The sequence below is a fragment of the Tympanuchus pallidicinctus genome, unplaced genomic scaffold, assembly GCF_026119805.1.
Source record: "Tympanuchus pallidicinctus isolate F22 unplaced genomic scaffold, pur_lepc_1.0 scaffold15, whole genome shotgun sequence".
Classification (NCBI taxonomy): Eukaryota; Metazoa; Chordata; class Aves; order Galliformes; family Phasianidae; genus Tympanuchus; species Tympanuchus pallidicinctus.
This window is the reverse complement of record NW_026294669.1, coordinates 25,394,761-25,419,955: the sequence shown is the minus strand read 5'-3', so window position 1 is coordinate 25,419,955 and position 25,195 is coordinate 25,394,761. Positions and strand designations below refer to the sequence as shown.

At 41.5% G+C, this 25,195-nt stretch overlaps 1 protein-coding gene and 4 non-coding genes across 5 annotated transcripts; all 5 read left to right on the top strand.

The window, feature by feature from the left end:
* Positions 1-231: 231 nt before the first annotated feature.
* Positions 232-24,727, top strand: NOP58 (NOP58 ribonucleoprotein). The gene is made up of 15 exons (XM_052676341.1): positions 232-393; positions 3,317-3,393; positions 4,980-5,032; positions 7,177-7,301; positions 8,041-8,177; positions 9,337-9,401; positions 11,222-11,356; positions 12,108-12,253; positions 13,184-13,310; positions 13,927-14,090; positions 14,806-14,940; positions 16,174-16,235; positions 18,592-18,725; positions 23,537-23,658; positions 24,384-24,727. Exons 1-15 carry the CDS (start codon positions 349-351, stop codon positions 24,438-24,440), a joined length of 1,584 nt encoding a protein of 527 aa, XP_052532301.1. The 5' UTR covers positions 232-348; the 3' UTR covers positions 24,441-24,727.
* LOC128077381 (small nucleolar RNA SNORD70) lies at positions 5,321-5,409 on the top strand. Its single transcript, XR_008204956.1, has one exon. It is a non-coding gene; the product is annotated as a small nucleolar RNA SNORD70 (small nucleolar RNA).
* Positions 9,989-10,076, top strand: LOC128077382 (small nucleolar RNA SNORD70). Its single transcript, XR_008204957.1, has one exon. It is a non-coding gene; the product is annotated as a small nucleolar RNA SNORD70 (small nucleolar RNA).
* On the top strand, positions 12,357-12,440 carry LOC128077379 (small nucleolar RNA SNORD11B). The gene has a single exon (XR_008204954.1). It is a non-coding gene; the product is annotated as a small nucleolar RNA SNORD11B (small nucleolar RNA).
* Positions 13,444-13,528, top strand: LOC128077378 (small nucleolar RNA SNORD11). The gene has a single exon (XR_008204953.1). It is a non-coding gene; the product is annotated as a small nucleolar RNA SNORD11 (small nucleolar RNA).
* Positions 24,728-25,195: the final 468 nt, after the last annotated feature.

The following is a 25,195-nucleotide window of genomic DNA, read 5'->3' as shown; positions in this document are numbered from 1 at the left end:
CTACTTATAGGCAAAAACTTGCATAGCGACAGCCAGACTTTCAGCGCTCTGCCTTCGCGCAGCCACTCCCACTAAATGCCCGCCCCCATAGGGTAACGGTTATACATGCGGCAGCCCCAGCCCCGCCCATTGCGCGCGCCCGCCGCGCGCGCCTCCCGCCACGTGGCCTGTAGGAGCGCGCGCGACGGGCGGCCTCAGCGCTTCCCCTACCGGTGAGGTCACTTCCGCTGCGCCCGCTTCCTCTTCCGGTGCGCGCGTGCTTAACCGGGGGGGTACCGTGCGTGCGCGCACGTGGCTGTGCTGCCGCCGGCTGCCCCCGGCCCTGCTCCGCTCCGCTCCGCTGTCATCATGTTGGTGCTGTTCGAGACTGCTGCTGGCTACGCCATCTTCAAGGTAAGGCATCGGCGCGCAGTGCGAGGTTAATGAGGCGGCCGCGCCTCGCGCCCGGTTGGGGCCTGGTGGGCGGCGCGGAGTTGCGGCGTGTCTGTCCTGGGGAGGGGAGTCGGGTATTGGTCAGTGTTCTTCGTCAGACCTGGGGCTTCTGCCCGTGGCAGCCGAGTTGGCGGAAGCCGGGGGGGAGGCCGAGAGCCCGCATTGCGGGTTGTATGGAGGAATGTGGGTAGCTGCTCCAAGGTTCCAGGCTTTGGCCTATCGTTCTGCTGCTTTGTTGTTAACGAGAGCTTTATTTTAGCGTGAAAAAAAAGTAACTAATGTGGTGGTGAGTCAAATTTAGTGTAACACTTTGTCTTTGCATAGTAGTGCTGAATGTCAAGCCCTGCTTAGCTAGGTGGTGGAGCGCGGGCTTTGTCCCACTTTGCTCTATGCTGTGCGGTCTCAACTCAAACACTGCGTTCAGGTTTGGGCACCAAAATGTAAGAAAGGTATAAAGCTATTAAAAAGCATCTGCAGAAGGGCAGCAGAGATGGGGAAGAGGTTGAGGACAAGATGTGTGAGGAGCCGCTGATGTCCCTTGGTTTGTTCAGTCCAGAGCAGCGGAACTGAGGGGAGGCCTCATGGTGGCTGCAGCTCCTTATGGGGAGTAGAGGGGCAGCGCTGAGCTCTGCTCTGTATGACAGCGACAGAACCCGAGGGAACGGCATGGAGCTGTGTCAGGGGATGGGCAGCTGGGGGTCAGGGAGAGGTTCTGCACTAGAAAGCAGTGGACATGGAACAGGCTGCCCAAGGAAGTGGGCACGGCCCTGAACTGCCGGGACTTCAGAACGTGTTTGGGCAGTGCACGCGGGCAGAGGGTTTGACTTTTGATCCTTTGTGGAGCAAGGAATTGAATTCAGTGATTTTTGAGGGTCCCTTCTGACTCAGGAGGTTCAGTGATTCTATTCAGTAGTTCTGCAGGAGTCAGGAGGGGCTGTAAACAGCCCATATTTAAGCCAATGAAACCAAGGTTGGCTTAAAATAAAGGTAGTAGAGACACAGAACTGAAGAAACTGCTGCAGAAGTGTTGCTGCTGACGTCAGCAGCTGCGTGCTGGGCCCAGCTGTGGTGTCCCTGCCGGGCAGCAGAGGGCGCCAGGCAGCAAGCTCCAGCATTCCCTTGCAGGCTTTAAACATACCCTGGTAGAGCAAACTGCGTTTGTGTCTGGGTTGAATGCAAGAGAGCTGGAAGCTGTCTGTTAGAACCGAGCATAATTAACATTTTATTAAGATGTGTATTTGGAGGCATGTTTTGTTTTTCCACGCTTGTTCTGTTTGTAACTGCCCATGCACACTGCACGTGTACAGGACAAGAAAGAGTATTCCTTTCCTCCACACACTAGCTGCAAGTTTATGTGATTGTCATATCTGTATGTTTGTTCTGTATCCAAGTATTCACTATAGTGTTTGGGGTTTTTTAGACAGCTTCTAAAGATAGTTACTGTTTAGTTTGTTTCTTTAATTCCTTGAGAACTGAAGAGAATTTAGGTTTCAGAACTTTTGGAAACAATTGTCACCCGCTTCTCTTTTCAGCAGTGTTCAGAAGCTATCTGTAGCCAACATAAATGTGCTCTGCCTTTATGCTTTGGTGAACAGAACCATCTTCCTTTGCAAGCTGAGTGGCTCTTCAGCATTCTCTTGTAGGTATTGCTCCCATCAGAGGAGTGAAGAGTGTGTATGAAGTAAAGGCGAGTGTTCTAGTTCTTGGAAGTCTTCTTCCAATATATCTCAGTATTTGGTGGGACGTAAAATGCCCATAGGCAGCCATAATTTCTGTGTACTAGCAACCTTGATTATTAGCTTGTATGCTTGTGCTTTTCTTGATGTCTGTTTATAGAGACAGAGAATTCTCTGAGCTTCAGGGTAGGAAGGACTAACCCACTCCATATCAAAGATGAATCCAATCCAAAGCAAAGAATCAATAGGCTGGGGAGGGGGAGATGTGCCCAAAGGTTGTCTTGTGCTTGAGAGACCCGTGGGAAATGAGTCATCATGTTTATTTGCTCAGCATTAATTAAAAAAAATAAAGGAAGAACCTCCTTTGACTTCAATTTAAAAATCTGCAAGGGTGCAAGAACAATTTTTGACCAAGTCAAATTGTAGTTGTGCTGGAGCTTGTCACAACTTAAATCCAGCATTTTTACTGAGGTATAAAGAACTTAAAGTTATAAGGATCTTGCTGGTGCTGTTCCCCTGAGCAATTTTCTAGGAATTTGCAGTACACTCAGCATTTTGTGAAATGTGTGCAGGGTCTAATGGCATAATTGTTATTCTTATCCTGTTTAAATACTGAAAGGGAATCCCCTCTGACCAGAGATGGGATCAAGCCATTGCTCTCTCTTAAGCAATTTTAACTCAAATGATTACTGAGCTGTGGTGAAAAGTCATCCCTACTGTGATGTCCTTTCTTCCTTGGTCTCATTTGGATTCATGAAAATAAGGTGTGGGATCACTCCTTCCTGTGAGGTGTCCCAGACGTGTTTGTATTTTCCCAGAGTAGAGACAGGTTTGGTTTTGGGTCACTGGGGTTGTGAATGAATCCTTTAAGAGGTGGAGCAAGACCAGTTTTGATAAACAAGGAGAGGGCTTTGCTTTGATGGTGCAGGTTCAAAAGGACCTAGCCATTGTTGAGCAACTTCTGTAATGCAGTTGAAAGCAAGTGTAATTCTGTAAATTCAGTTGCATTCCGGGTGGGATGAAGATGCTGAGACAGAATGGTGAGACTGGAGATTACCATAATTGTGTTTGTTGACTCAATTTGCAGTAACTTCCAGTGGTAGGATGTGCCATGAATCTGTGCCGGGTCATCTCTACTGAATGCAGGTTTGAAGGTTGTTCAGGAGTGCTTTAATATACTTATGTTTTGTTTGTTTTTTTGTCTGCAGGTTCTGAATGAGAAAAAACTCCAAGAAGTTGACAGTTTGTGGAAGGAGTTTGAAACTCCTGAAAAAGCAAACAAAATGTAAGCAGCCTGATGTGGGGGTGACAGCCTGACTTTAGAAGTACATAGCTGCCTGTATAGCTCTATTAACCTAAGGTTCAGAAACAAGTGTTGACTTTTAAATATTGTAAAACTTAAAAGCTGTGAACACCAGTAAGGCGAAATCAAGTACTATCTTGAAATGATATATATGTGTGTGTGTATGTATAGCTGCATAATTAAGCTGCAGAAGTTATTACCAGTGCCACTGAAGAGAGGAAAGAACAATATTATAAGGAGTTTTGGATGTTCTGACAAGAACATCCAAGTTTATGATGCTGAAACTGGCTGACATAACATGTTTTTGTGCTCGCAGGAAATTCTTGAAATAAAAACCCATCGTGGTTCAATCCAGCTGAAACTAATAGCATGTGAAACCTTCTGTGAGTTGAGAGCCAGCGTTGCTTCCCATGCCACCAATGACTGTTAGTGTTGCTGAGCAGCTGCCTGGGATTGCAGTGCCTGCTGACCAAGCTGGCCTTTCTAGCAAATAGTCCTAAGGCTGGGAACAATGGTGAATTCCTGCCAAGTCTGCTTAGGGTGTTTTTATTGGAGCATTTCTAACCAGCTTTGGTTAGAACAGATACCTCTGAACAAGCTATGACTTGTGGGTTGGATTTATACTGCTCTGGAGGAATATTTAGAGGAGAAGTCAGAATATTCCACATTTGTCTGTTTGAAGTGTTGTTAATCTTGTCTTGGAAACATCATCCTGGCCACTTGCTAGACAGCATATGGCTCTTAATGGATCTGTTCTCTGATCAAGTTAGTTCTTGTATTTCTAATGATTCTAAAAAGGCATCAGAATAAGCCTGGGGCTTTTGTTGGGCTTGTGTTCTTAATTCAGGCATTCAGCTTTATCTGTGACCTTGCTTCTTTTGCAGATACTTGACTCACAAAGCACAGTGGTTAATCAGAACTGGATTAGTTAAATGCCTGCCCTTGACAAGGAATTTACTGGATTGTGATAGCTTCTTCACTGGGACTCTAGATATCAACACCACAGATTATGTGAGGGGGAGAAGGAACTTGAGCTGTGGGAGTTGGCACAGTGTGTTTAAACGCTGCATATATGATTTTTGGCTCTGGTGAGCAGTTAGGCGATGGAAGAATTTTCTGTTTACTAGTTGTTTGTTTTAAGCTCAGCTCAAAACTTCTGTTCTAACATGTAATTACAAGGGCGGATTTGAGGATTCAGGGGCAGTGAATCAGTTCAGTCTTAAAGATTTGAAGAATTCTTGGTGGAAAAGAGTGTTAAATCTGCACTGTGCAGGCTGTGTCCCATGGAGGCAGAAAGTTCTCTTGAAGATGAGAAGGATAGTGTTATCAGACAGCAGTGACAATCATGGTGCAGTCTTGAAATTTGTGTGGTTAATGTCTGTTCTTAAATATCAGATACATTGCTCCTTTTCCTTTTTGAGGGTCTGAATATTCATCTCTGCTCACTTGCAATCGGGGGCAAACAGGGGAACTGTAATAGTGAGGGCAGGAAAAAAAGCAAGCGAGCGTTTTTTTTTAGCTTCTAGTTTCTATACATTCATTTACATACTTGCATTTTTCTTTTGCAGAGTAAAGCTGAAACACTTTGAAAAGTTTCAGGACACAACAGAAGCGCTTGCTGGTAAGGGAAAGTTGGCATTGTTCATCGAAAAATAAAAAACAAAAGCCAGCCAAACAACAACAATCTCCAACCTGTCAGACAATAGTTCACTCATTGCTTACCTCTGTCTGCTGTTTTTTCTTTGCGTAGTTTTTCAATAATGCATCTTTCAAAGGCATCTGCTTCTGTTATTTTATGAGGTCATCCACCCACTCTACAGTGTAGTAGAGACATAACGAAGTCTTTTTTTCGTATCACTCATTGCCCAAGCAATTTGCTAACGAGCGCCACGTAGAAATTTGTTGTGCATCGTCTGTTGTCAATGATGGATACTTGTTGGAACTGAATGTAACTGATTGGAGGCAATATTTTGTCACTACCACTGAGACAACAGATGATATCAGACTACATATTATTATAACTGCTTGTTTTATGGATGTGTTATACTTTTTTTTTTTTTGCAGTGGAAAAAATGCTGATATTGCACTTCGGAGAAATTCAGGTGCTTAAACAAAATTGAAAGCCTTATATTCAGTAATTTTTACTATTTAAACCCTTAAATTCTCAATGCTGCAAATTAGTTTGAACAGAAAAGATGAAAGTGCTAGCTAGTTGTTCAGGGATAGCATGATTGTTAGTGCTGAATGGATTGGCAGTGTATAAATTCTGTAAGTGGATGTTACACCTCATGTTTACTACCAAATAATGGATTTTCATATTCTAAGATAGTAAGGGTAGCTTTTAGAGGAAGGTAAGGAAACACTGTGAAAATGGAGGTGTCATATATGCAAATGAAAGAGTTGAGACTGAAGCTGCAGTATATTTCTCTGGTGTGTTTTTTGGCATATGTTGCTTTTGCTTAGGTTTATGTTCAGATCATGTATTGCTAGTTTGATTTGAAAATATGCGGGGAAAAAAATAATAAATCCCAACACCTGAACAACAAAGCAATAAAACCAACAGAAAATGCTAATTTAGAGCTCTGAGTCTGTCTGCAAAATGGAGAAGATTACTCAACCTACCTATGTTACATTTATTTTGAAGAGATTGTTATGTAAGTGCCTGTTTTATGAGGCTCAGGAGCTATTGGCTATCTTGAAAGTTTCATAACTTATCTCCGTTCTAGAAAGGATGAGAGGAAAAAGGTAAGTGAGCGCACAATTTGCTCTTGCATTTCCTGAAGATTCTAGAAGTCAAAAATCACTGGCTTGTGTTCTGTGTGTTATGTTGAAGATGTTGTATCAATCACGGAAGTTCAGTGGAGTACAAAGTTGATCTGCACAGAGGGCTTTATTTGTGCCATCTTAAAATATATTGTGTGGGGTTGTAAACCTCTTACAGGTCATACTTAAGTATGAAAAGAACCCATTTGAAGTTCTTCAGTCTATGTGGTGTATGCTAAAAGGATCTGTTTCTGACTCCCCGGTCCGTGGGTGTGCTGGGTGTTTTTTCTTGGGCTTGGAAGGACCGTACGTTACTATCAGCACAGGATGCAAATAAGCCATTACTCAATTTAAGTGGATAAAGGGACCTAGTTAAGTAAATTGTATACAAAATGTTCCCTTAAAACTTTGCTTTTGGAAATGTGAAATTTACATCTAAGACATATGTATGGGGACTGTTGGATCGTGACCTGAACCTCTGATTGACCACCTGAGGCAAGCGCTGAGTCAGCCATGGGAGCACAGGGGAAGGCAATGCAGCTGTTTGCCAGGAAGGGTGGAGCCTGGCTGCACCTCTCCTAGACTCCATTTAAGGGCTGACCCCCACTGGGGAAGGGTCTTTTTCTGGAGATTGCTCCTTGTGGAGTTTACTGTGAGCATTTCCATTTATTTTGATTATCTTTCCACCGCGGTAATCTTACTAAGCCTAACCTCTGTATACTTATTGATCGTACAGACATTATGTACTTGTAGCACTCTGTAAGCAAAATTCAGAAAAACTGAATTGAAAGCACATGAAGCGAGACAAAACAGGTGGAAAAATGACTCCTGATCTAGGTCTTCAATGGGGCAAGAATGTAATTTCCACGCAGTGAAGTGGTATTGCAGCTCAGACTAAAGCTACTGTGGCAGTCAAAATAAAAATACCAAGTTAGAAGTCATATAGATGCAGGTTTTAAGAAAGGAATGAAACTGCATGTTTGGTGGTCTTGTTTTCTACAGCATCTACAGCTCTTGTAGAAGGCAAGCTCAGCAAGAACTTGAAGAAAATTCTCAAGAAGATAGTGGCAAAAGATGCCCATGAACAGTTGGCTGTAGCAGATGCTAAACTTGGTGGTGTCATAAAGGTGATTATTGACTTTCCTGTTTTCATCTTTGTTTCATACTGCTGAGATCTTATAAACAGGTTCTAGAAAGATAAAAATTATTAGCAATGGAACCTGCTGCCACTATGGTGTCTGTGGTGTGTAGAATCGCTGTTCCTTATGATCAGTTGTCTCCTTCAATTCTTGCCTACCAGAGGAGCAAGTGCTGTAGAAGTGGTCTGCTTTCTCTGGTACCTCCTAGCTGTTAAATCCTAGATTCACATCTCATGTCTGATTGCTGCCTGCTTCAGAGAGTTTTATTCAGCCACATTCGCATCCTGTGTTAGATTGTTGTGGGATGCAAACAGAGAAGGTTTCAGTGTTGAAGTGAATACTGCCAAGGACTCTGACCTAATTATTCATTCTTGTTCTCTGATCCCAAATCCTGAAGAAATGAAAACTCATATACTCTGCCTTTGAATTTTCTCTCTGGGACCAAACTGTTTCCAGTAAACTTCAAAATTGTGATTCTGCACTTCCAGTGCCTGTGTAGTAAATAGGGGCTTAATTATGCATCTCCTCTTCAAACTGGGATTGTTGGATACGGTGTAGTGAACTGAAGTTGTCACTACCTTAAGCATGAGAAAAGACTTGAACCTGTTGAGTGACCACAGAATTGCCACGGGGAAGCCAGGCGTAATGAGATAAAGCTCTGGAAGAAGGGATTTAGAGAAACATTATTGTCATGTCTGACTTGGACTCAACAATTTCCATCTTACAGGATAAGCTGAATTTGAGTTGTATACACAGCCCGATGGTGACAGAGCTGATGAGAGGGATTCGTTCACAGATTGAAGGGCTTATTACAGGCCTGCCTTCTCGAGAGATGGCAGCTATGTGTCTGGGTCTGGCACACAGGTGAGTTCCTAGCACAACTCTCTCATGCTGTCACTACCCTACTCCTGTGTCCTTGGCTGCTTTGTGCTGTGATATGGTTTTGTATTCACTTTATAAATCAACATACGTGTGTACTTGAAGCCTTGTTTCGCGGAGATTTTCCACTTTGCATCCACCTTGGGGAAAGGCTTCAGCCTCACCCCAAAGTTGGTAGCTTCTTTTCCCTTCACCAAACTAGTTTGGTTTGTAATGTCTCTGTCGCAGCTGAGTGGTTAGTGTAAAACTCCATTGCCATTTAGAGATGGGAGAATTATAGTTTGTTGATTTACACTGGCATACATGCGCATATAACGTATATAATGTAAATATTAAAGGCAGAGAGATCTTTTCCTTCTCACCATCACGCCTTGCTAGGTTTAGTGGAGCAGTAGTTAAATAGAAAAAAAATACTGGATCAGCACAGGGTCAGGCATACACTCATGAGCAACTTTTTAATTCATTTTCTAACATGAGCTTGTTCTGTAGCCATTGGCAAGTTAGAGAACTGCTTTGTTGTAGCTAATTCTTTAAAAATGCCTTTGTTGCTGCTAATGGTGTCTAGAACATAGGCATTAATATTAAACAAAAAACGAAGATGTAAGTGGATATCATGTGTTTTACTGTAGAAATTTTTAACATATATTGAAAGCCGGATGATAATGGACATTCTCAGTTAGTGAGAGTCTGTTCTGGGAAGTTTCTTCTATTACTTCTCACTGCCATTGCTGATACTTGTTGCAGTGTAGTTTGTCTTTTGTGGATCACTTCCAATTGCTGCAGAACTGAAAGTGCTATTGACAAATTTTTGCAGGAAGCAATGCAGAAGGAAACCAGAAACCTATTTCCTGCCACAGTGTTCATGCTCAGTCTGATGCACATGATACAGTTAGCCTTAGCTTTCACTTTTTTCACAGCATGTGCACATGTATGTGTCACAGCTGTTCAACATATGTTCATCATATGTCACAGGTTGGGTCATCAGGGCTTCTTCAGTGGTCACAAGTGGGAGTGGTCAGCTCCACAGAGTTGAGCTGGTATGAATGAATGCGTGGACAGCCACGTTCCTGTAAAATAGGGATGGGTGGGATGTGCTGTGCAGTGGGATGTCAGTGTACTGATGAAGTTATTTCTGTATCCACAGCCTTTCTCGATACAAGTTGAAATTCAGCCCAGACAAAGTAGATACCATGATTGTTCAGGCAATTTGTAAGTATATTTAAAGCCTAAATTATTTATGGTTCAGCTTATGTTATTTGCCTTCGTGATGCTGGTTGCAGAAAAGCATTGGTGTCATTTTTTTTTCCTTAGTACGTTACGGTAAATCATATTGTGTTTCAGTTAGGCATAAGGTTAGTTATCTCAATAGGATTTCCCACAAACAGCAACATTGTTAGGGTTGTGCGGTAAGCCAATGTCCATTTTCTTAGCATAGAGATCAGCTGAAATACAGGCAGTGTAAGTTCAGTCCTTTGAGGACTTCACTTCCCAACATGTCTCACCTCAGTTGTTTTGGGAGAGTGTCTGGGCCCCACACAACAGGGCTTTCTGAATCTCCATTTTCGTGGTAGTTCACATAGGGAGCGATTTGGAGATGCTCTTACTTCAGAGGTGTAAAAACCACTGCAGTATTTTATGCTGCTTTCCATGCCTGTGCTTTCTTAATGGAAAACAGACTGCAGCTGTGAACACAGATAAGGACACCCATTCCTCATTTGTCTTTGTAGGCATCCACATCATAATCAACATTCTTGCTGTGAGCAGTAGCGAGGAATTCTGTTTTGAATATTAATTCCCAGACTGCTGTCAATGATGAAACATAGTTAAGCTGAAAATAATGATTTAATTCAGTTACTTCGTCACTACCACTGAGACAACAGATGGGAATGTTGGTATTGCACTAGAGGGAAATATTTTAGCCTCGGGGCTCTGTAGCAGTATATGCCGTGGGTGTTACATGTTGATGTTGTAAATCCAGTTATCAGTCATATCTTCTAGCTGGTGAGCCTGTTGGATTTGGAGGATGCATTTATACTATAAAGACAATTAAAGGGCTTAATGTAATGAAGTAACTGAGTACAAGATACATTCTCACCGTTAGGCTTTTTCTGTAAAGTTTACTAGGTGGCTAACTGTTACATCCATCTTGTGGGTGTAGCACTTCTCTGATAGACAGGGAGAATCACAGTGGCTCCTGTACCCCATCCAAGAGAATGCCCTTTGCAGCTGTTAAAGGAGTCTGTTCTCCAAGGTGGTCCCAGTGGTGAAACTTTCAGACCACGTTTGTGGTAATTCTGATGTTTCTGCACTGTTGTGCCTACGATTATGCAGTTCTATGAAAACCAAAGCTATGTTACTGAAGCTTAAGTTTCACTCCATAAAATCTTGTTGATAAAATATGAAGTCTGCTCCAAAGATAATGCCTCCTATTTTATTATGTTGGCCAGCAACATCAGAGGTGACTATTGGTGGTATGGTAGTGGAGGTAGAACCTTCCCACCAATATTGTGTTATATTTTGTTACTGTGTGACATATGGGAGCAACGGGGCTGTCTTACAAAATGGCGTCTGACATGGACGCATATATGAAACAAAGGTGTTGTTGAATTCACCTGTGTGGGAAAATTGGTGCCCAGTGACTTTCAGTGATACTTGTTGAACATTTCTGGAGACCAGACAGTGGATGACAGCACAGCAAGGCAGTGATGACAGTGGGTCCGCCTTCTGGTGCAGACTTTTACTAATGCAGCATGCAGACTTTTTCACTGCTGATGAATATGTATAGCAGCTAATGGTGGTGACTGTGATGAGGAAAAAGAAGTGTTTGGTAGATGGGAATTTGCTTTATCAAATAGTGGTGTTGTGCTTTTTGCATCTGTTACAGTTTCCATGGAAATAAATCGGAGGTATTACTTTTGGAACAACATGTCTACTTTTATCTCTGTACATTGTTTAAATTTGTCAATTTAAGAGTTAACCATTTCTCAATTTCCTTGTAAGAAACAAATGCCCATTCTTCTTTCTCATAGCACTTCTTGATGACTTGGACAAAGAACTGAATAATTATATCATGCGCTGTAGAGAATGGTACGGTTGGCACTTCCCTGAGCTGGGTAAAATCATCACAGATAACCTAACGTATTGTAAATGCGTGCGGAAAGTTGGTGAGTAATGAGGAGGCGTGAGCCTGGGGAATGCACTGTGTACTAATGTGAAATGTTGTGACATCTGTAGACAGAGCTGCTTGCTCTCCAGCAGGTCATGTGTCGTGTACAATCCTACCATCAAGAGCAGTGTAAATAGGGCCAGAAGAGAAGTGGTGTATAGTTGCCTCTGTGTGCTAATGCAGTTTGAAATTCTGAAGCTTAGTATAAAGCTAATATCGTATGACCAGCCAATTCTTCATGAAGACCACCAGCATACTATAGAATTAGAATTAATCAGCTGATCAGTTTGCATATTAGCTGCCAAATGCGATGTAAAGGGAATCATGGCCTGTTTGTGGCTGTTCCCTTTGACTACAGCTGCTTTTTTTTTTTTTTTTTTTTTCTCCTTCTCTTCCAATTGTAGGAAGAATGAATTAGGCCTGGTTAGTTAAAAGTGATTGCTTGCTTCCTGGTATTCTTCCTTTGTAATCTTGTGACTGAGAATTTTACAGCAAGAAAATACTGGAAAGGTGAAGTATTTGGTGTTACAGAATAAAGACTTTTTTCTAGTTCCAAATTTAATTTTCCTAGCCATTCTCAGGTAGCGTAAATAAAGCCTGAACATAAATGTTTATTTTGGGGGTTTAGGTTAGGATGATAGCAGATCTAACTAACTGTTATTTTAGCCTTTATTTTTGTCTGTTTCTGTTCTTTTCATACTTGCTCATCTTGCACCCACTACAAACGTGCTTTCATCTGTCCCCTGCAGGAGATAGAAGAAATTTTGCATCTTCTGATGTTTCTGACATCCTATCAGAGGAGATTGAGGAAGACGTAAAAGCTGCTGCTGAGATTTCCATGGGAACAGAAGTATCAGAAGAAGATATAAACAACATAATCCATCTCTGTGATCAGGTATGTACACATATATGAATAGCAGTAGAAATTCCACATTGCCTCACAATATCAGAGATTCTTCTACCAAGGAGAGGCTTTCCTAGTGTTTTTCTAACAGTCATGATGGCAGTGATGATTCCTATATTGTGGTTTTCCTGATGTACAAACATGAGGGTGCACAGTCACTACCTCATCTGAGCCATCTCAATCTGTCCATGTCTACTTGAAGCCTTCTGCAAGTGTCGTCCTTTTGCATGGAATTCTGGCATCGATCTGCTTTTAAGCCCTTAGGAGAATGGTACTGTGCAACCTCTTTCTAACCTGTCAATTTTGAAGCTGGGTGGTAAGCCCTGGGTTAAAAGTTAGCACTGAGGCCTAAAAAGAATCAGGAGCCCTCTCCTTTCATTTGTATTGCTTATGAACTCCCTCTGACTTTGGTGCCAGCTGAATCCCTTTGTGACTTTACCAGGGAGTGGCAGGGTTAGGAATAGCAGTTCCTGTTCTCAGTCTAGACTGGGCTGCTTTTTTATGTGTGTTTTAATTGAGTGTATTTGTATGGAACAAGTAAAGACCATTTATCCTATTTAAAGAGAATGGTGACAAAGATTTATGTGAAAACTGAATGTTCCAGTGTTTTGTCCTAAAGAAAATGTCCTTACTAAGTATTTTTGTTCTGCTTCGCTGTCTTTGGCATGTTGTCAGCTCCTTTATCAGGAGCTCTACTGAGAAAATAGGTTGCATGAGAGAATGAACAATACACATCCAATATACTTCATGGATGGAACTCTGCTCTGGGAATATGCCCTATATAAAGCTTTCTGTAACTGACTCTTGACTGCGTAGTTTGCGCTGTTAGCCTCCTTGGTTGGAATTTTCAACACTTTCATTTAGGGCTTTGATTTGTCTGTCAGCCAATTCTGATTTGTGTAACTAAACTTTGTATGCCAGGTGATTGAGATCTCTGAGTATCGGACACAGCTTTATGACTACCTGAAGAACAGAATGATGGCCATTGCTCCTAATCTCACTGTCATGGTGGGTGAACTGGTAGGAGCAAGGCTCATTGCTCATGCAGGTGGGTCACACTGTCCATTGTAAATAAAGCTTAGTTGACCTCATCACAAGTTGTCTGTCAGGAGCTAATTGGCTAAAGGCATCATGCAAGGCAGTGATGAGCATCTCTTGAGAATACGAGTGTGAGCTTGGTACCGGTCTGTGATGATGTAGTTCTTGGTTGGCCTGAATCCTTTTGGAATATGAGGGCAACTTAAGTCACTACCTCTTCTGAGACACTGAGCCCCCTTCTGACAGTCCAGTCAGATAAAATACTAAGAAGCTAGCTTCAAGCATTTGTATTAAGATTGGCTCAAGGTAGCAGCATTATTTTGGTTATCTGCTGCAGTTGTGTGATGATGTATTCTTGCCGATGGACCTGGTCAGGAGTAGACATGACTCTTGTACCAAACGTTTTATTGACTCACCCTTCTTTCCTGTTTCTGAAGTCAGAGACAGAGTTAGTCTAGGCGTGAAAGATTGAAATGGCTTACTTGTTCTTTGGGAAATGGGCATGAAGCAACTTGTAGAGAAATTGAGTGCTCAGATATTCTGCTTTTGAATACTGTAGGGATCTAGTATTATGCTTGTTTAGCTGCTCTTCCGATAGATTATATTCCTGTGTCACTTCCTTTTAGGTTCTCTCTTGAATCTAGCAAAACATCCAGCCTCAACGGTTCAGATATTGGGTGCTGAGAAAGCACTCTTCAGAGCACTGAAGACTAAGCGGGACACACCTAAATTTGGCCTTATCTATCATGCTTCCTTAGTGGGACAAACAACTGCCAAGAACAAAGGAAAGGTGAGTATCAGAACTGTTGAATCTTGGCTTTTTTCAGAATGTGGAAGTGTGCCATTGAGATGATTTGAGCTTCACATTAAGGCTCTTTCCTTGGCCTTGTCTCCTGTTCTGCTTCGTGGTTATACCAGTATCCCACAGATCTTTGTGGTATCCATTCCTCTTGACAAAGGGGAGGGGGGTGGTCTGTTCAACACAACTCTGTAATAGATCAATTCCTGCTGAGTTGTGATGTAACGCTAGTTTTCTCAGATATTTTACTGCTTTATTCTATGTGATAGTAAGCTAAGCTGTGTCAGGCATTAGTCTTATTTGAAAATCAAGTTCATACTGTGTCCTGAAGGTAGTAACTTTCATGGCTTACATTTAAAGAGCTTAGGTTTTTGTAAAGCAGCTGGATGGAGACATCTTGAGTTGTGAAGAAAGCTATTCACCTGGAAATTATACCTCAAAATGATCTGGGATAAAACTTGAGGTAGAGTGGGAGATGTCTAACTTATTTGCTAGGTTTAGAAGTGTCCCCCTACTGATGTAGAAAATATGGTGTTACTTAACTGTCTGTAAGTGCTAAAGAATGACATACTAATTGTTTTCTGGACTGAATGCTGCTAGGAGAAGGTTGCTTTGTTCTTCTGTTTGTGGTTATGGTTTCCAGATCAGAGTGAATCATTGCCTTATGTTCAGTCTTAGCATTTAATATTCTTTTTGCCTTGCCCAGATTTCTCGAATGCTGGCAGCTAAGACTGCCTTGACTATTCGTTACGATGCCCTTGGAGAGGATACCAGTGCTGAAATGGGAGCTGAGAACAGATTAAAAGTAGAGACAAGAATGAGGCATTTGGAAGAGAGAGGAGTAAGCATTTGGATTGCTGCATGAAGCCGACTTTCTTGGAAAATGTGACTTCTGTACCTCTTCTGTTTCTGGCATGGTTTTCTGATACATTGCATCTTTGTCATTGTTACTCTGTAGCTTATCTCCAAGCCTTATCCGGAGGGCCTGTGAGCTGATGTCAGTTTTTCTTGTTTGTGTGGTTCCCTATGTATGTTATACTGAAAAATGCTGGCTTTGAAGAAGCGAAAATGATCATGCACTTACATTCTAGTACATTTATTTATTAATTGTAAACATATACTTGTTATGTCATGGCTGCTTTGCCTAAGAAGGAAGCCAATTTGTTTATTTTTCCTCCTCCGCTCCATTTCTCATTGTGGTTTCCCAAAATCTGATGGTGTGTAGAGTTCAGAGCTTTCAGAGCCAGAGCTAGATGTTATTTGCATCACAGAAGAGCTGCTGCATTACCCTCTCATCACCTAATACACGTCTTGCCTCTCTGTACCTGCTGTTCCATCTGTTGCCATTGGCATAACATACTGGGACAACATAGGATTCACTTTCCCCTTTTAGGTAGTATGCCTTTGCACGTGGTCTTGCAAGCTATGACTGCTTGCAGCCTTCCAAGCTATATCTGCTGCTATTATGTAGTACTACTGGCACTGCTAGTACCAAAAAATAAAAAAAAGAAAAATCCAGAAAAACCTGCCAGTTCTTCTTTGAGTATTTTATGGGACACAGTACTTCCCATGGAAACAGAAGGAAGAAGCTATATTAGTTGATACCAAAGTACCAACTTATCTGACAAGTACAGATTTAATCAAATCAAGTTTTGAGCCTGTGTTGTGGTTTTAAGGTCAGCTTTATGCCAGCTGTAGAATGATGCCTACGCTAACATACAGTTGTCCTTACAAAAAAGAAAGCGTGCACAAATTTGAACTAGCTCAGTGAATTTCCAATTTTGATCTTTTTATGTGGCTGTGCTATGTTTGATCCCATGCTAGATGTCCCTCAGTTGAGCTGGCTTCTAGAAGAGCAGTATTAGAAAAGCATGTCGTGAGGCCTTTCTCACCTCAGTTGTCACCCTGTCGCTATTCTAATCCTAGGAGAAAGACTTGTACAGTTGTGCCAGATCCTGGCCAATCACATAAGCCCATCTGTCCACTTCTGATTCCTTTCAAGGGCTCTGACTCTTGTATTGTGAATTGTTTCTGTTCTGAGTAATTTATTTTTCACTTCTAAATTTTCTTTTAGATAAGAAGAATAAGTGGCACTGGAAAAGCCTTGGCCAGGGCAGACAAGTATCAAAACAAGAGGTGAGTAGTTTTTCTTTTCAGCTTGACTGAAGGTAAATAACTCTTCATACTTTTATTCCTGAGAAGTTTTTTCATTGCAGGTTGGCTTGCCTTCAAATCCAGAAGACATAGTCTGTGCTCTAAAACATTGATACCATGTCCCCATCACTAATGCAAATTTCCATGTTCCCACATTGTATGGTTATAGTGAAGCCAGTAAAGTAGTGAAACAGTCCTGATTTTCTACCAGAAAATTGTTGACATCATCAGATAACTACATAGCAGCTTTATTTAATGCAAGTCTGAAAAAGTTAGAATTGAGAAAATTGGTGTTTATATGAATTTCTTGGATATGTTTGAAAGCTGTCCTAGAAATCTTATTTTTAGGAAAGTAAACATACAAAAAACCCACTTGTTTTGAGCAAAGCTTGATCTCCTTGTTTAGGTTCTGTAGCAGAGTCTTAAGGAACAGATAGAGTGGTTTCGGGTGCCTGAAATGAGTGAATTGCAGCTTTGCTGGCTGAACATCTAAGGGCTGGAATGTATTACTGTTAATTTGAGCTGTGATGTCTGAATTTTTCACTTAATTTATTTGCAGGCATTTTGCTTAACCTGGCCTTCCCATTCTGGTGATTCCTTGGTGTAGAAAGGGCAAGTGCTTGGCAGAAGTAGAGCAGGCTGTTAGTTCTGTCAGAAAAACTAGCAGCATTGCATCCATTTGCATTTACCACACATCTTTTTCAAGGCTGGCTGTAACTTGCATTTCCATTTGTGAAGTGTCTCAAAGGGTAGTGATAGTTGTGTTTTCTGGAGCACTTTTTGAAAAAACAACTGTCAATAAAGGAAGCATCAGTGTGTGTAAGGAGGCAGTAACTTAAGGTGTTGAGAAGACAACATACTTGTAGGTTTATGACCTCTTGAAGTGAGGAGTGGTCAAGTCCTGCTGGGACATGTTTCTACTCTTAGGCTTGTTCTGCAGACGTGTAGGCTTGGGGGAAGAGACGCTGAAGATAACTTCGTGCTGTTTAGCCTAGCTTGGCTGTCTGAAAGGGAAAGAAATTAAAAATACTCATTTCATGCACTCAAAATAATTTGAATTCCGGAATTTCTGAAGTTTTATTTTCAGGAGCATGTTTACCTTCTGAAAAAGTTACAAGTACTTTGGCCATGATCTGTACACCAGGTCAGTCTCCTTCAAGTTATCTTCGTAGTAGCCATACTACTGCAGCTTTGTGGATATTGTTGAAGGGCCAAACTAGTGTTGTAAGGATATTGGCAAGAATCTCTTAGTCTTGTACGGAACTACATACCCAGCATTAATTACATCACAGTAATGTTTCAGAAGTTTGTTGTCTGACTACTTTGCAGAGATGAAACAGAATCCACTGTTCCTAAGAGGCTGTGTAGTCAGTTTCTGCCAACAAGCAACATGCTGTGATCATAGCCATCAGAGTCTGATGCTTAGAGGAGAAGTTGATAATGCTACCTGCTAGTATTGCTGTGTGTTTCTCAGTCTGATCACTAGTCTCAGTTGCATTTGCAACCTCTGCAAGGTAGCTACTTCAGATTCCTGCTTTAGAGAAGTTTAGATGCTCACATGTCTGGATGGAAAATAGTTTGGAGTTACTGTTTTAGAACTTCTTTCTCTTCTAGGAATTCTGTTCTGAATTAAAAAAAAAAAACTGCTTTATTGCTATTAGTGATTCAACTGTCCTTGAAAAAGTATGGTGGAAGAGAACTGTGTTTAAGGGCAGCTGGTTCTCTGCAGTCTCTATAAGAGGTAAAGACTGAACAAAGGACCTTTTGGTATTCAGATAGAGGTGGCTTCAGCCACAGATTAGGTATTCTCCTGTCTTGTGAAGTCAGTGGTACAGACATGAGCCATTACTTTGCCTTCTAACTTGTGCCCTGTGAATGTGATGGTGGAGAAACAGCACAGAAAAAGCAGAAACAAAGCTCCCAGTCCTGTGTTTCTGATAACCCTAGGGGGGTACACTTATGAACTCCCCTCTTTGTAGGGAGCTATGTACTTGTGACCATACAACAGTGATAGGAAGACTTTAAGCTGGCAAGAGATAAAATAGGTAACTTAAGTGCTTTGTAGAATCTCAGATATGAACCAGAACTGAGCTCTTGGCTGAACTGATCCTTCTCTTCAGATCAGACAGTTGTACTTCATGGGATATATTCCGTACCCCTAATTACCGATGAACCATTCGTGCGTTGAAGAAAGGGCCAACTACCTGTAGATGTTTTGTTAGCTGAGCAGGATTGTTTTGCTAATGTTTTCAGGAGATTGTGTTGGAAAGCTAACTTCAAGATCTTACCTGGAGGCTAGTTCTTCATTGCCTGAACTGACTTGTTTTCTTCATTACAGTGAAATAAAGGTGTATGATCCTTCCGGTGACTCGACGCTTCCTGCTGTTTCAAAGAAACGCAAAATTCAGGAAGTGGAGGAGCAGGAGGCAGGGGTTGTGGTGAAAGCGAAGAAGTTCAAGGCAGAGATGAAAGGTTAGTTGCTGCATCTGTGCTGCTAGCATGCTGCTGTGTGTTTTGTGCAGTCTGACGGCCATCCACAGGACCTGGTTGCTCTCCTTGGTCTGACGCAGTATATTAATAATAAAAAAGAATCTTCTGATAAAACTGCTGTAGGCATTGAACATTTTAACAAGTAAGAGCTCTACTTATTCTTGCACTGTATAGTAGGCTCATCTTCAGTGACTCTTAGCATCTAGAAAGAAGAAAGTTCCTATGGGGGGGAAAAACAACTTGCCTGAGTTTTCTTTAAATGAATGCTGTTTTATTCTGTATAGGAGAGTTCCGGCACATAAAAGTTGAACATCAGGACTTGAGGTTAAGTGACCCTTGGAAAATTCAGTCTGAATTTATGGTACACAAGGAGCTATTGTCTATAGAGCTAAAACAACTGTGGCGACAGTTGTTCTCTTCTTCTCTGAGATACTGTGTGAAGAAAGGTTTGGGGCTGTGGTTTCAAAGCACTCTGTTTTGTGGTTCACTTTGTGCAACGTTGTCCCTCTTTTCGTGCGTACACTTGCAGCACCCCTAAATGGCTGGCCTAATGCTTGCTATGACAGTAGAGTACCCAGTAGGTAACTTGGAATGACTTTAAGCTCCTCTTGTGAAGCCCTGAACTAGATCGGGCTTGAGCTGCTCCCAGTTCTACCTACTGCTCGTGTCTGCAGATTGGGGCTGTCAGAGCCTTTTCTTTCTGTCTTCCTCTGTGCTGCTGTGCTGTAGAGAAATCAGAGGCTGGTTATGAGTAATTGTGCTGACTCTTCTTAACGCTCAAAAAAGGTGATTTTTCCAGATACTGGTTTGTTAATTGATTCCTGGTGTCTGTGTACATGTATGGAGCAACTTGTAGGAAACTGAACTTAGGAGAATTGAAATTACACGGGTGGGGGAATTCTTTGTACTTTAAATCTGAGATACGTGCTCCAGCTTGTTCTCGTGTGCTTATCATAATGAAACAAGGACACTTGAGTACTTTAAAAGTTTGAACTTTGCCCATTTGGTTTTTGTGGAATGTGGGTGTTTTCACAGCTACTGCTTCTGGTAGTCCTTTCAACTAAATCCCCTTACTATAGCCTCAGAGTTGTTCCCTTGGGTCTCCTTTCTGTTACAAAAATATTGATGTTTTGTAGGCATGAGCTCCTTGCAGGTGAAGTATTACAGTTATTTCCAGCCTGATCTCTTACCAGTATGAGGATGGTATTTCTATTTGTAAATGTTACTCAATGATTTGTGCTTTTATAGAGGTAAACTGTTTCTGTTTTCTTCCTTTGCTTTATTGAGAATTGAGAATGTTGGAGCCTCACAGTTGCCCTTGAGCTACCAAGACTGATTTGAGCTGTAGAGAGTGTTCATAAGAATACTTACGAATTACTGAAATCTGTGCTGTTTGATTTTTGGAAAAGTTAATGATACCCAAGGTAACTGAAAGAGTAGGGCATCCTTTGGATGTTCATAGCTCCTATTTTTCTTCCCCAGATCTCTATATCAAGTGTGTAATTTTGAGACAGTTTGGGAACTAGAGCCCTACTGTGTGCCAAATGCTTGACAGACTATGGAAGAAGAAGCATACAGCTTATTTACCTCATATCAACTATATATAGATTTCATCCCTTCAGCATCCTGACATAGGCTAGACAAACCATGACCTTGCTCTTTTTCTAGTTGATACGTCTGCAACAGCATGCTGGTGAGGTTTTGGTCCAAGAAGTTTGTTGAGTAGTTCATTAAGTTCTGAAACATACTGAAGAGTACAGAGGAGGTCCCAGCATGAAGATTTATGTTGCATATCTGCTTGAATATGTACAAGCATTTCGGTTTCTGCTGTTCTTGGCTCTATTCTTTTCAGTACAGTACTCTCTTCTTCGCATGTGCACTACTCTTAGGGTTTTCTCTGGTCAGAGATTACACATACATTGTGTAGGAATTCTCTGCCCCCTTCCTTCCCCTTGCTGTTTGTGCAGCTGCATAATAAGCAGGGACGGTAGAAAAGCAGTCCAGGAGAAAAAAAATTCTTCAGCCAGATCAAGTTTGATCCAGTCCATATCCCCTGAAGAAGGTAAGGAATAGGAATGAGGTGGAAAGCTGCGTTGAAAAGTGCTTTGTCTGACTACTGCTTTAACATTTGTAGTAAGGGGAGCAGTATTTTGTGTTGGGCTAGATTGAGATGTAAATGCAACTGCAAAGTGTGGTGTGTGGTGTTTTCTCTCTGCCTGTTAGAGGCGTGTGTGTGGTGGTAGTAACTTGGACAGGAATTTAGTAGCATAGGGGCTAAGGAGGTGGCATGACCTCAAACTACATTCAGCTCTTATGTTACGCCTAAAAGGAACTAAGGGGAGGGTCAGTGCCTGGAATAATTTGTAATCCACTTAAGGAGTTGCTTTTTAATACAAAATGTGTTAATAGTGGAGAATGGGAAGTAGGACTGATGTTTTGTTGCCTCAAGTCTGAAGCTAGATGTGGCCAAACAATATGTACCACCAGTGAGGCTAGCCGGTGCTCCCGGTGAGGTACTCAAGTTGTGTGGAGGCATCAGGTTATAGTAGCAGCTTGTCACCTGTGAAGGTTTTTCTTGGCAAGAGACATCTTAAATTAATGGCATGAGCCCTGCAAGGCCCAAAGCCTTAAATGACAGGAGTGTCATGATGTGATGTCCTTATTGATAGGCTGTGTGAGTTAATGGTGTGTGTGGGCATCATAATGGAGAAGGGAGGGTGCATTGGAGGCTGGTGTGTAAAAGCTTAGAGAAGACTGGTGGAAAATGAGTTACTGGAACTAATGATTTTCAGTGCTGTGCAGGACCATTGATCAAACTCTTCTTCTGGGTGCTGCTTTTTGTGCCTTAGTGCCTGAAGCAGCGGCTGGTGGCTTTCTTGTCAACTGCTGTGTATCACAAAGAAGTCCCGCTGGGCTTGAGTGACTTAGAAGTACTGGATCCAGAGGGAGAAGAGTAGCCCCCCTGGAGCCTTTATCCTCATTCTGCCTAGGTTCAAATGTATGAAGTCCTGTGATGAGCTTTGCTAGAAAGCAACTACTTAAATCTTCTTGAAGGCATCTGCTGCCAGCTGTGAGAAGTGACTGTGAGTGTTCAGTGCTTTATCTGTGGCTGTAAATTGTGGCGGATTCCACTGCCTGGTGTTTCAGACTCGACACACATGGTAACAGCAAGAGATGTGCTACCCAGTGTTGTGCTTGACAATGCAGAGCTTACTCATCCTGCTGAGTGAAAGCATGTATCGTAGCAAAATGTGATGCGTACACTCCTGTCATACTGTATGGCTTTAATGTAGCAAAGGGTTATTTTACCTATCTCATATAAGTGGTAGTACAAAGGTGAGTATACTCACTGTTACATGCTTTGTGCTCCTTATGTTTGCACACAGTTAATTGCAAAGCATGTTTATGGCAGAATCCCCTTAAAATCATATATACAATGAAAAGGTTCCTTTGTTGGGAATCCTTTTGCTATTTTCATTCTGGCATTTTTAAACGTCATAAAAATGCATGTATTGGTTGGCTGGATTTTGCTGCAGAAATGTCTAGAAATTTTCTGTACTAAAGCCCATTTTTTGTCTGAAGGCTTTTTGATGGCAAAGGTAGGAGCTTATTTTTGACTCAGTCCTGCTGCTCTGAAGTACTAAACTTGTGGCAGTACAATGAAGATTTTAGAACGTGATTTTTTTATTATTATTGCAGTAATACTAGTTTTGTGCCTTTCTTTCTGAAAGTGATAAGTGAGTGTACTTTCAGGCTGAAATGTTTCTTGGAGAAATACAGTGAGAAAACAGCATCTTGAGTCGTGCTTCTGGGTAACAGCTATACATAATTCCAGGTACTACCATTTTCAGCATCTTTGTTTTGTAGCTGCTGAAGGACAGTGGTTACTCCATCATGAATGTGCTCATGAGTACTTCATACTGAGAAACTTGCTATCTAGCACTGACTCAGTTGTGCAAATAAATTTAACTTCAATATATTCCAGCAGCAGGCTGGCTACTGCAAAAGTTATCAGCTGGATAATGGTTTCTGCTTGTTTTCTTTACCTGGAGACTCCTTAGACTGTAGCATATATTGTTGAAGATGAGTAGTAGTAAATTGTAGTCCTCCTAACACAGTGATCAGATACACCAGTGGTTGGCAAATAGTTGGAAAAATAAGTGTAAGAGAATGCGAATAAATCCCTCCTTGAGTTAACAGTTCTCCAAGGTTAATATAAATCTTGTTTTTTAGGACAGAGTTTCTACTCTTGCATTAAATATTTTGTCAGCTCAGCATTAGGAGATCTTTGTGTTTTCCAGTCTGAATGATTGCTAATCTGCTTCTTTCCAGTGTGAAGATAAGGGAATCAGTTGCCAATAACCTGCTGCTGGCTGAATGCACTGCTGATGTGGGTTGTTGGGTCCTTCCCTGGCTCTTGTGATGCCAGTGAAAATGTTTGCCAAACTGTGGGCAGTCTCTTTTCAAAAAGAGCACCTGAAATGCAAATAAAACATGCAGGCTTATTTTGAATGTTAGGGATGGCATATAGGAGTGCTTTTTGTGTGAGATGTGATTAGTACTGTCACATTGTCATTTATGTCTTAGGTAGCTGTAAGTTTTGGTGATAGCAAGCAGTAGTCATACAAATAGGGGAGGAGAGGATTAAAGATGAGTGTGGGGACAGCGTGGTATTTTTTGCTTTCTTAATATCCTTGTTGCATCCTCTCAAATCTCATAGCTTTTTCCCTCTGCCTTTTACACTTGTAATTATCAACAACTTGCCTTTTATTGTTCTTCCTTCTTTGGTACAGAAGAGACAAATGTAGAAGAGGATGAGCCTGTCAAAAAGAAGAAAAAGAAAAAGGAGAAGAAAAAACAGGCTGAAGAAGAGGAGGAACTGACAGAAGAAGTGCCTACCAGCTCTACAGTTGAGGTGAGGCAGAACTGCACGGCTGCCTGACCCATTTTAGGATGGACTCCCTCCAAAATATATGGAGCAAGGGGAAAATATTCTTGCCTATTGAACTCCTGTTATGCAGGGACTGTTTTTAGCAACTTCATTTAGTAATATCCATCACTGTAAATTTCAGGAAGAGTTGTATTACATAATAAGGTCTGAGAAATTGTAGTTTCTCAGTGCACTAGTAGTGTTTCCCTTCCTTTTCTGAGCTCACCCCCAGCTTTAGTCTCCATTCTTGTTACTACTTCTCTAGAGATCTCTTGGTACTGATCCACAGGCATCTCTGTTGTTCAGGGTTCCTGTAGAGCGAAGTCTGTGCATGCTGAATAGATGAAGCATCACTTGATGTCTCCTAGCAGCAGCCGACTGGATGCTGTAACTAAATTAATTGCTCAGTTTTGAAATTCTGTTCTTAACATGGAATTTCATCTATTCCCCTTTCGTTAGAGCAGCTACACTGCCTGTTACAGACTGACCACAGCTTGGAGCAGCCAGCAGTGTGCGACGGACTGCACAACTTCCCTTGCTGTGTTCTAACCATCAAGTGGAGTAGCAGCGGAGCAAGGGAACATCTCTTGTGCTGTGCTGAGCGTGGCAGCTGGGGGAGATGCTTTGAGTTTGAGCTCTGTTGCTTAGCTGCACGTGTTGTTTTGCTTCTCCATTACAGCTTATTCATAGCAACGTTTGTTTGTTTCCAGAATACAGAGAAAAAAAAGAAGAAAAAGAAGAAGGTGAAAGACGAGGATGAAGACTGAGAAAAGGTGGAAACACAGGCCATAGGACAGTGCTTCAGAGTAGCATTTCTTGACATAATTTCTTTAACCTCTAGCTGAAAACTGTTACCATTCTATATTGCTAGAGGGCAAGGAGGTGCATTTGATAGCTGTCTTCTGCCCTGAAGCAGGATACCCCACTGTCCCTGCTACTTAGGAAGACTGCTCTGTTGTTTTGCAGTATCTTGTGTTGAGAAGCTGACAGTAGATCCTTTTTTCATATGCAGTCTTCACTGATAAAGAATAAAAACATTTTTATGGAGATCTTATGCCTTTGTCTTGTAATTTATTTGCTGGCTTTCTAACCATTATTGGGACTGTTCCTAAAATTTAATGTTGTAATTGAATGATCAGCATAAAACTATTTTTTCAATGTGTAAACATTCCATTGCAGTTTCTTCCCTAAGAAATTCAAACCTTGTAAATATTCTTAAGTTCTCCATAAAATGGATACAAATATGTGTGAGTAACATAAAAAAGCATTGAACAGCTGAGGTGTTATCAAGCCTGCAGTGTATTTCTTATCAGACTTTTTATCATCTTTTAAACATTTGTTTTGTAACATTGTCTGACAGAATTGAGGCACATGTTTTGAACGAATGTTAGTTTCCAAATGGCTTCTGTGATGGTTATGGCAACTTTCTTCACTTGAGGGGAGAAAAAAAAAAAAAAAAGGAACAGGAAAACTAGAACACAATGACTTTTTCAGCCATCTGAAAATGGACTTGAAAAGGAAA